This window comes from Haliotis asinina, chromosome 6 (assembly GCF_037392515.1).
Source record: "Haliotis asinina isolate JCU_RB_2024 chromosome 6, JCU_Hal_asi_v2, whole genome shotgun sequence".
Classification (NCBI taxonomy): domain Eukaryota; kingdom Metazoa; phylum Mollusca; class Gastropoda; order Lepetellida; family Haliotidae; genus Haliotis; species Haliotis asinina.
This window is the reverse complement of record NC_090285.1, coordinates 13,405,665-13,417,206: the sequence shown is the minus strand read 5'-3', so window position 1 is coordinate 13,417,206 and position 11,542 is coordinate 13,405,665. Positions and strand designations below refer to the sequence as shown.

The following is an 11,542-nucleotide window of genomic DNA, read 5'->3' as shown; positions in this document are numbered from 1 at the left end:
GTGTGAATCCTATTCAGTCACAAGAGTGAATAGCTGAACCCGGGTGTATTTCCTGACAATCTAGACTAACACCTATTCTCTGAATATATAGTATTGATTGTAACAAATAAACCCATTTAAATTGAAAAGAAGACCTAGGGAGACCAGAGATTCAGAACATGAGGAAATGTAGACTTGCTTCATTTAGTGCTTTAGTATTCAGAAAGGACCCGGCAGTAGGGGAAATAATGTGGTTCAGAGACTGGCAGGCAGTCTATTGCCTATCCAATGCTGTTTTAACTAGTCCAATCTGACTCAATTGCGAATACTTACGGGATGTTCTGTACATGTATTAGCTTATCAAACGAGTGAGTACCTCCTTGAGTTTGTACTTCATGAAATTGACCACCCACCAAGGGTAAGTGTCTTTTGAACACTGTATGATAACCACAATACTTGACAGCTATTGACAAGGTTCGTGACCTGTTAACACTATATGCTGTGAGGGTGATAAGTGACATTGATTACCAATCACAGAATGTGTTCCTGTCAACACTTGTAATCTGTGCCCCCTCGAAGATCATGTCGGACGACTACTGTAGAGGCGTTCGGTGTCAATGACATGACTGTTCTCACCCAGTAGCGGATCCTGGTTACAAAGTGGGGAAAAGTGAGTGCCCATCCCATAACCCCTTTTAGAATTCGTGACGTTAAGGGTAAATATTCAAATTACATACAAACTGTCTCTACGATAACCCCAGCCCATCTCCCCATTGAAGTTACAAAGTCAGGAACTGAACCTCATCTAAACCCCCATCAAACATCTGTAAACAACTCTATGCACATATGGTAACCGGACAAAAACGCGCGTCAAAGGCTCGTCTGAACAGGAGCGTCTTCAGATCACTATGAAATATGTCACAATCACTGATTTGCTTTATATTTGGCGGGAGGTTATTACAGAGTGCAGATACTGCTTTGACAAAACTGTCACCATTTAGTTCTTGTGGAGAAGCTGACCGCAGCGTTTTCTGAGGTTGGTTTCTGGTTAAAAGCTGTTTCAGATACAGAGGGGCTAGACTGTGAAGAGCTTTAAACACGAACATCAGTAATTTGGAAAATATCCGATGGTGAATTGAAAGCCAACGTAGGTCGTATAGGATTGAAGTGATATGCTCGTGTTTACCTTTTCCACTTATCAGTCTTGCCTCTGAGTTCTGTACCTTCTGAAGTTTGCTCAGGCAATGCTGGTTTGACACATACAGCAGTGAGTTGCAGCAATCCAGCCGAGAAGTTACAAAAGCATGGACAAACGTTCTGGTTGCCGCAATGCATACATACCGCGTGGTTTGACTGAAGTTTCGTAGGTAGTAATAAACAACCCTGCAGAATGCATTCGTATGATGTTCGGTCCCCAGTGGTGCCTGAAAGATGAAACCTAAGTTTCTGGCTTGAACAGATGACCTGATAACATATTCTCCAGAGTGAATGTTGGCATCTTTTTACCTGAAACTGATGATCATGAGTTCCAAGTTGTCATCAAGGGTTGCAGGAAATGGGTGGACACCATTAGCTTGATATCATGTAAGCACGATGACACTCAAAGGCATTCGTCACTGATTGTGACGCCAGTGACCTAAAGAAATGACGTCCTCGGGTTTGTTTTATTTATTATTTGAACGGACGTGTTTTCGGTATACTTCATATTTCAGTTGAAAATGTTTGAATTTATTATAATAATTGTTATCATAATAAAGCCGTTATGCATCTAAAAATGTTACCTTTTATGTGCCTCATTTTATATGACTTCATGCGGACATGCATAAATAAATCCAATTAAAAATAATTAATCTATTTCGATAATCCGGGTAACTGTTCCAGAAATTGTTCAAGGTCTTTCTTTGAATCTCTAATAAAAGTTACAAAATAAAGAGTATGATGTGTATTGTTTCACAAAAAAATGTTGATCTGTAGCTTCATCGTTTAATACTAAGCAAGTCAAAGAGGCAGAGAGAAACCTCCTCTTTTGAAATCGATACTCGGCTTGCTTCGAAGTCCCGTTGCATTAATGGCATGTGGCTTTGAGTTAACGGGATTAAATATTTTCTTTATTTGTCCCGTGCATGCCGTTTGTTTCTTCAACCTCGGTTAAACGGCCACTCACTGTCTACTATTAGCAGTAAAGGAATTAATATATTGCTGGAGAAATATTACGTTTATGTTCCATTCCCTTCACATTTCATTAACAAATTGTTCCAGAAAAATAACATATGTTCCCTTTCCGTGATATTTCATTAATATATTACTCACGAATTTCACGTTACGCCTTTTCAACCTATGTACGAGTTATAGGACATTCCGGGGAGAAAACAATCGACTTGACACGACGCCATTTCTTGTGTCCCCCACTACGTTTGTGACATGGAGTTCACCCCCTACAGTGCCCTTCAAGCGACGTGTGTATCTGTGTACAACAACCCATCTGGAATGTATCATCTCACTATACAACATCAAACGTTATAAATGAGGTTTTCTATAAATAAATCTCTTGGTAGATAAACAACCCCTACACGTGGAGAACATGTACATATGTATTCCTCAAACAGATATAGTGAGTGAATGAGTGAGTATATTTTTACGCCGCTTTAGCAACGGTCTAGCACTATCACGGGAGGAATCAGAAATGCTCCTTATACATTGTACCCATGTGGGGGATTGAACCCGGATCTACGGCGTGACGAGCGAACACTCTCCACTGAGCTACCAGTCACCACCCCACCACCCAACAACAGGTATAGTGCGATCATACAATACAGTGATTTGGATTTTTTAAACATATATTGCGTTAGGTTCAGCTGTATGCATTTGCAAGTCGTTACACAGAAGATGGCAACAAGACACTTCCCCGGTGGATTAAGCTCGCCCTGTCGGGATGCTATTCATTTGCATAAGTACAAATTGCATTATTCCAAAAGGGGATGTTTGTAAGAGATCAAGCGACCAATGAAAATTGGAGCACCTCGCTTGACCATGGTAACGATGACGTCACAGTGATATGATTATTATGAATCAGTAAAACCTTATTTCCAAGTCTTTCATGATTTTAATTTAAGGCCTAGTGAATGATTGTCTGCCGACTAACTGTTGATGCTTTGAACTTATGTAATGTCATTTATAGCTTTCAGTTGAAGAATTCCAGTGTTTTAATGCTTAATTCCATCATATGAATGCTCGATGGTAACCGAAACATTTTGAATAAAACATGACACAATTTCAGCTTATCCTATAGCCAAAACAACTGAAATCTGCTGGGACATGGAAAGCGTCCATTTGGCATAACTCTGAGCGTCATCCACAAACAAACGTTGTATCAAACTATCCTCCATCAAAATTTGTTGTAATAACTGATAATTGTATATACACTCCAAATGTACAAATGTACCCTAGTGTACAGTACACAACCCTGTGCACTTAAAAGAACCCACGAATCCGTTGGTATATGACCAGATGGTGGTCACATGAACACGTGCATACACCTAGTTGCAGGTACAGCAACGTGCAGTAAACTTGGACAAAGTGCTGTGACTATGTGTCCCAGTCCACCCAGCTGTCAACTGGGTACCTCGTTAGGATGAGAGAGCCACAATAAACTCGGTGCGCCTAGTGGCAGCAATGAGTTGTATACTCCCCAGGGAGCTGAGATTGAAATACGATGTGCTGTTGAGATTGACATCCGGTGATCAAGGGAAAAATATATGTAGCGCTTTGAGCATGCTTTATGTGTGGAATTCAGCGCATTATAAATACACATATTATTATTATTAAATGAAATCGATAACACAATTTAAATGCATACCGATCGTATTTAACAATGATTGTAACAAAATTAATCAGGATGATATCAAGACGACGCTGCTGCTGATGATAACGACGATAATGATACGATGACGATGATGGTGACAATGACGATGATGGCGACGACGACGGTGACGGTGGTGATGATGATGATGATGATGATGATGATGATGATGATGTGTGTTTGGAAGAGAATGTTCCCCCAAATATTCTGCATCTCTGTATATTACGTTACAGATGAAGCAAAACGTCTCCAGCATCCACCAAGGTCAGCGTACAAGTGGTTCTAGTCAGTAACTTGATGCTCTGGGAGACGAGTCCCCCTGATTACCAGATATTGTTTTACATGATGCAACTCTGTCTCCCCATTACAAGGGCACAGCATCTTGCGATGTGGCAGTGTTGACGTCGTGCCTCAATGACGTCCGTCTGAGTTTTTTTTACAAAATGTTATTTCTATTAATTATCGGACTTGTGACGCTGCCGTGTGATGTGTACTGTGGATTTTGTAAGTACCATAATGTTGACTTAACTTAATCTGTGAACGTGTCAGGGGGAGTGGCTGTCACTGGCAAACAGCTGGAGGAATTTCTTTATGACTCTTTGTACTTAAGTCTATAAATAAGGCAAATTCATACTCTCATCGTGACTTCCACACCCTGTGTCGCTATTATTTGAAACTCTATTTTAAAGAGTTAAGGTGAATATTATTGTATTCTCATGATCATAATTGTACTCACATGTATGATGATGTACATGCATATGTTGTACAATAGCTATCTATGAACATGGGTATATCTGAAACATAATCTCTGAAAATCCACTTTACGCTGGAAGTACGAAATGCTACTTCTAGTTTGAAATGTTAAATTGATAATACTTCACATTTGAAACTCACTTCACCTTGAAGGCATATGTTGAATTTAACATTTGATTTCAGCTGGTCACAGAATATATAAATGTTTACTTAAGATAGTAAAAGTGTCTATGAATATATATCCACCATAACAATGTGATAATTCTGGAGGGTGAGTGAGTTAGGGTGTTTGTCACTTCGGCAATATTTCAGTCATATTGTGACTTTTTTGCATGGGTAGAAGTAAAAATATCATATGAAAATCTACTAAAACGGGAATAAAAAAGTGTTACTTGAAAGTTTTATAAAATACGAACATGTAACACCTTTGTTTAAAATTTCAGTCTGTGCCCAGTTCAGGCCGGGACGTTATCGAGCCACCGTCGACGAGTCAGCGCCAACAGGTAACCTTGACCTTCTACTCTCAAACTCGTATCCTCCGTAAATGTCCAAACAGTTTGTACACATGCGACCCGTGAAGGTCCCGGGGTAGAAAAGGCCTTCAGCAACCCATGCTTGCCATAAAAGGCGACTATGCTTGTTGCAAGAGGCGACTAAAGGGATCGGGTGGTCAGACTCGCTGACTTGGTTGACACATGTCATCGGTTCCCAATTGTTGTTGATCACTGGATTGTCTGGTCCAGGCTCGATTATTTACAGACCGCCGCCATATAGCTCGAATATTGCTGAGTGTGGTGTAAAACTTAACTCACTCACTCACTTGTACACATGCAGTAATCTAGTCTAAGTAAACTTCGCCTCAGTGTATTTCGTTACACTACACCACTGAGTCTAACAAAACCTAGTAGAAGGTCGCGTCAGATAACCTTTGAGGAACCAATGACGGTCCAATCAAATGCGAGACGGTTAAATAGATTTAACCAATCAGACAACGGCTAGTATTTAGGTATCGGGGGCACTTTCAAAATATTCAGGTCACCGACACAAATCTCTCCACAAACAAAAATCAGCATATAACACAGTTATTTGACATGAGTATATACGGTTTGGGGTTTCTGTTGACATGGTTACCATTAGCTAATATTTCCGCAAATTAACATCCTTGAATTTTGTCAAAAGCACTATTTTCTGCGACTGTTTACTCACCCTTGTCATGGCAGTACGTACGCCGTGTGCATCACCCGGAAGCGATCGTACGCTAAATAGCATTCGGAATCGTCCGGGTACGAACCTTTTCGAGATATGAAAGTTCATACGGGATGTGCGAATGTGCACATTCGCGATTTGGTAAGCTGTGTTCTGATTGGTCAATCTCAAAGGTTACCTGACGCGACCTCCCATAAGGTTTTGCTAGACTCAGTGGTGGAGTGTTACGAAACGTACTGAGGATAGGTTTACTTAGACTGGCAGTAATCACACCACAACCTTTTCTGTTCTATTGTTTGATTGACCAGAGTAGACAATCCAGTGATCAACAGCATGCGCATCGATCTAGGCAACTGGGACACTATGACATGAGTCACCGAAGTCAGCGAGCCTGACCACCCGATCCCGTTAGTCTTTCCTTACGATATGCATGAGTTACTGGAGATCCGTTCTAAACCGGATCTTCACGTGTGTCATACAGACCGAAGACTGATTGGTCGCGTCGTTAAACAACGAGCAAACAGTAGATTGAAACACTTGTGTGAAATTATGACCTGTACATGAAATGATACTTGTTTGAAGGCACTGTGGTTAGCACAGCCCTCGCTGCATCCAACATCAACTCGTCTGTGTACATCCTTGACGGCGATACAGACGTGCTCCACTACGACAATACAACCGGCAACATTCTCACAAGACGTTCAGTGAGCGAATTCAGGGTGAGATGAGTGAGTGAGTGAGTGAGTGAGCGAGGGAGGGAGGGAGGGAGGGAGATAGCGAATGTGAGAGCAAGTGAGAGTGCGAGCTTGCTACTGAGTTAGCGCTTTAACCATTATTGTAACGAACTGCCACTCGAACTGCTGTGCCCTGAATGCTGGAATATTATTACAATGACAAATCCGTTGTATCAACTTTCATAATTCAAATAGAGTCAGAATATTCTTGTTTATGTTTACAGGGACAGACGCTTCAATTAAGAGGAAAGTGCAATGAATACATTCCTTCATTGGTGGTACGTAGTTCATATGCGGTCTTTGCGACCATAAGCCAATGTTAAAGAATGTCAGTTAAGGTTCCATTAGTTCTAAAGTCACTTAGTGGAACAGGGCCTTCAATTAGCGCTATGATAAGAGAGCTTCGAAAATCTTCTCCCGGGGCCTGCATCTTTTCTCAGCGAATCTGGGCCCGTTTTCACAAAGGTAGTGTAATATTGCCGCTGTGGTACAGGGCAAAGCTGTCTTAAATACCCTCAGTGTACATGTTGACTTTACTATTGGTGTTACTAAAAGCACACGTAGCCATGTCCATGGGCAAACTGTAGCAAAGGAGGGTCGCGCAACAGAGAAAAAATGACCAGTTTTCTTAAATGCCAGCTTCGCATACAAGACGACTAGTCATTTCTCTCTGTTGCGCAAACATATTTGCGCTACAGTTTGCCTGTGCCCGGCCTAGATTGTGGGTCAATACTAGCAGTTATCGCTCCTGTCTGCTTCGTCATTTCACGGAGACGTGTCTTTTATACTTTCTAATTTCTTAAACGTATTACAGTATTACTGTGATTCTGTTTTTTCTTGTTACGTTGTTATATCTCACAGTTAGTCTAGTTTACTTATTGTTGCCGTGTTCTATGTACTTAGTGCTACTTTGTTTACGTATCTTACTGTGGCTTTGTTATGTCTTACGCTTTAGTTGCTTTACCTGTTACACTGATTACTTTGTTTCACTGTATTTACTATGATACTGTTACCTTGTTATAACTTACCGTTTCCCGACCCGTGAAGATCCGGGGTAGAATGGATTGGGGGTCTGCAGCTACTCATGCTTACCACGAAAGCTGAACTATGCTTATAGATCCGTGAAGATCCGGGGTAGAACAGGCCTTCAGCAACCCATGCTTGCCACGAAAGCCGTACTATGCCTGTCGTAAGAGGCGACTAAGGGGATCGGGTGGTCAGGCTCGCTGACTTGGTTGACACATGTAATCGGTTCCCAAATGTGCGGAATGATGCTCATGCTGTCGATCACTGAAGTGTCTGGTCCAGACTCGATTATTCACAGACAGCCGCCATATAGCTGGAATACTGCTGAGTGCGGCGTAAAATTAAACTCACTCACTCACTGTTACCCTGTTTCTTTTGCTTTAATCACGCTGATTACTTTACTGTTACTTTGTAATACGTTGCTTTTACTTTGTTTCACTAATGTTACAATGTCTTTTCTTTGTGCCACTTACTGTTACTTGTTTTGTTTGTGGCATGTTTCAGTATACCATCAGTCTTGACGCGGTGATTCAGGTTGAGGTTAATGACGAGAACGACCCCCCAGTGTTCCTCAACCTACCCCACAGCATCAGAGTTCCCGAGGTACACACATGAAGTGTCACCAATCCAACTATTGGACTCCATCATCCATTATCAACCAACCAGTGTGTCAATACAGTACATGTCACCTGCCATTCATCCATTCATTCATTCATTCATTCATTCATTCATTACCTGTAATTAGTCGGGTTAGATCTCGAGAAATCCCCGCTTGTTGTAGGTGGCGATTGATAGACATCGAGTGGTTAGGATCGCTCACATAGTTGACACATATCATCGTATCCCAGTATTTGGATCGATGCCCATGTTGTTGATCACTGGATATTCTGGTCCAAACTAATTTATTTACATACATACAGCTGGAATGTTGCTGAGTGTGACGTAAAAGTAAACTCATTCATACACTCTTTCTATGTACTGCATTCCATGTAGCCATTTCTTTCTGTTCTTTCACGAACGACGTTACACATGAAATTCGCGCTGAATAATTTGAGTCTCAAAGCCTGCATCACTTTAGACTTGCCTCATACATCAAGTTGCAATGCCCTGCTGTAACTGACACATTCACTGACTTGCTTCTTCTGGAAGGTCAGCATTATACATATACCAAAGACAAAGATGCAAATTTGTCCGTGTGCCCTTAAGTTAATATGAACCTAACATTTGCCCTTAAAATAAACCGTGATGAATATGTTTGGCGTACATTAATTCCTCCCTAGGCAAATATTTTGCCAGGTTTAGTATAAATGACCATGTAAAAGCACACATACGCACGCACGTACACACACCAAAAATACTTTTGTGTGTGTATAGACTTTTGTAGACTTTTTAAAAGTGCTACAAAAATTATTCAATTTTGTTTTTCAAATGTTCCATGGTCTCACGTTGATGTTCCTGTCAAACCTTCTGGTAATAACGTGTCGCCTGCTGTTGTCTAGGCAACCTCTGCAGGCAGCGTCGTGTATGTGGTCGATGCTGCTAACCCTACGGACGTCGACCCCTTCTTCAACATCGAAGTCTTCAGTGTAGTCGTGAGTTATAACTTAAACATTCACAACACCATTAAGAAAAATAAAATGAAAAATATAATCTTGGGCCTGTAACATGTTGGGTTAAGTATTTTTAATTACGCAAGGTGATTTCAGGATAATTATTATTTCGTCTTTTTAACAGATAATGATGATGCTGTTTGCTGTGTTCTAGAATTGTTAACTGCAGATAATTTAAGTCTATAGTGGTTGTTTTCGTGGATGAATGAATAAATGAATGCAGAAGGCTTTGTAAGAATATTGTTGCGTACTCGCCGTTCATATACGCCTATGCACTCAGTGCAGTGCGTGCATCAAGCTCGTTATAGGGGGGATATTGCATCTGTTACTGTCATCTGTCGTCATATGATCTGTTTGTAGAACGTCACAGCGGCAGACAGATCAGTTGCTCTGGATAACGTGTTCGTGATCGACACCCTCGGCCGGGTCAGGCTGGTCAACCAGGTGGACTATGAGGAGGGACACAGAGAGTTCCACATAGCACTGCAGGTTAAGGTATGAATAATCAGCTGGTATACGCTGCTTAAGGTCTTTATTTGTCTTGTTTGGGTATCATTACTTCGTCTGCAACAACAATTTCAGCGCAGTTGAATGCATAAAAATCTGGATATTTATTGAAGTTGGTGCACTTCATTTTCCTCGAAAATCGTTATCCACCGCTTAAGGATTCGGAAGATACATTATTTGCCTTTCAGCCTATTGGACTATATGAGGCATAACTTTATCAATAATTGTATGATCTGCAATTTTACATCATGTATTCTTTAATATTATATTTATTAGTCACTTTGCATTCAAAACACCTACGTCCCATCTGCATGTTATTGCAGCCCTTTTACTTAAAGGAACATGTCTGCTCCACCCTCCACTCGTCAGTCCGAAAAGTCGAACTCAAATTCAACATAGGTTGACTGTATGAACATATTTACTATATTCTCAATTTATTTTTTAAAAGGACCATGGCAGCCCTCCACTGGCAACCGTGTCATATCTCCACGTTTTCGTCAACGACAGCGACGATCAGACACCAAAGTTTCAGCATCAGTACTACACGGCGTCTGTAATTGGCGAGAAACCAGTCGTGAGTTGGCTCAGAGTACCATTATCGATACTTCACCCGTATATGCCACCCTCCACATCTACATGGGTAGATTACTTGCAAGCGAATGTCTGATCCAGTTTGTCGCCTTTGATTGCGGAAGACCAGGGCCCTTATACTCGAAACGTTCGTAGCCCTAAGAATTCGTAGCTTTGATCGTAGCCAATGTGTTAAGAATGGGCTTAAGAAGTTCGTAAGGCTACGAATGTTTCGAGAATAGCTGGCCTGGACCCACTTGCACAAATCTTAGTGATAAGATGATAGTGACTATCACACTCTATCATACACTCATACTGATCGTAGAGCTAAGGGAGCTTTGTGCAAATAGTCCCTGTTCTAAACTGGATATTCACGTGTTTAAACAAATGTGCTGACGAGTGAGATGAATCCACTGTCATATATTTATTGGTACCGTCTGAATATATTTTTAAATAGTCCTTTTACGAGGTTCACGTCTGAATCTATCTCAACAATTGTTTCAACAATTATAGCAATAAGTGTGACAGTTAGGTTGTATATAACGAGTCACGTACATACCTTAATTAACCGGTATTCTTTCTCTAATGTCAAAGAAACCAACACATGTCTAAACAATGCAATAGTGAGTGGATGACTTTTTTTACGCAGCTTTTAACACTATTCCAGAAATACCAGAAATTGACTTCACACATTGTACCCATGTGGGGAATCGAACCCGGGACTTCGGAGTGACGAGCGTACGCTTTAAAGACTGGGCTACCCACCGCCCCTGAATTGCGACGCAAATGAATATCGTCACATCCATATGAAAGACACATAAGGGTTGTTGCATTGCCAACAGAGGCAGTATGTGTCAAAACTGGCCAATCAAAAGGACCACGGTGACACACAGCGTTAATGCCCCTGTTAGGATTCCATACATTTAGCGTATATGCGTAGACTTCACTTAAATTCTGTTCAAAGACTGTGTTTTAACATAGATTCATTAGCGGTTGTCTGGAGCTTTAATGAGAAAAACTTAGTAAGCCCTTCCTAATTTATTCTAGAGGTAAGGGATTCATTCATATAGTTTCTACCGTTATTTTCCCCGAAACAATGGAATCGAGACTTGATCACCATGCTGATGTTTATTATTATCATTGTCATTCGTTTCTGTTATTGTAGATTGAAGAGTGCCAACCAACTAGCCCAGCACTGTTCGCAGAGGACCAGGATCCGGTTAAGAAGTCCCCGGTTCGATACAACATCAAAGATGGTTTGAGCTAAACTACTTGCTCCTTACTTCAGATGCCCTGTG

General features: G+C 41.1%; 1 protein-coding gene across 1 annotated transcript in view; it reads left to right on the top strand.

Moving 5' to 3' along the window:
* The first annotated feature begins 4,218 nt into the window (after window positions 1–4,218).
* Window positions 4,219–11,542, top strand: part of LOC137287694 (protocadherin Fat 4-like) — a 59,087-nt gene continuing 51,763 nt past the window's right edge. The window contains exons 1-9 of the mRNA XM_067820084.1: window positions 4,219–4,342; window positions 5,035–5,094; window positions 6,380–6,516; window positions 6,756–6,809; window positions 8,062–8,160; window positions 9,057–9,149; window positions 9,528–9,662; window positions 10,123–10,248; window positions 11,410–11,500. Of these exons, the coding sequence (XP_067676185.1) occupies window positions 4,282–4,342; window positions 5,035–5,094; window positions 6,380–6,516; window positions 6,756–6,809; window positions 8,062–8,160; window positions 9,057–9,149; window positions 9,528–9,662; window positions 10,123–10,248; window positions 11,410–11,500 (856 nt within the window). The 5' untranslated portion in view covers window positions 4,219–4,281. The remainder of the gene's footprint in view (window positions 4,343–5,034; window positions 5,095–6,379; window positions 6,517–6,755; window positions 6,810–8,061; window positions 8,161–9,056; window positions 9,150–9,527; window positions 9,663–10,122; window positions 10,249–11,409; window positions 11,501–11,542) is intronic.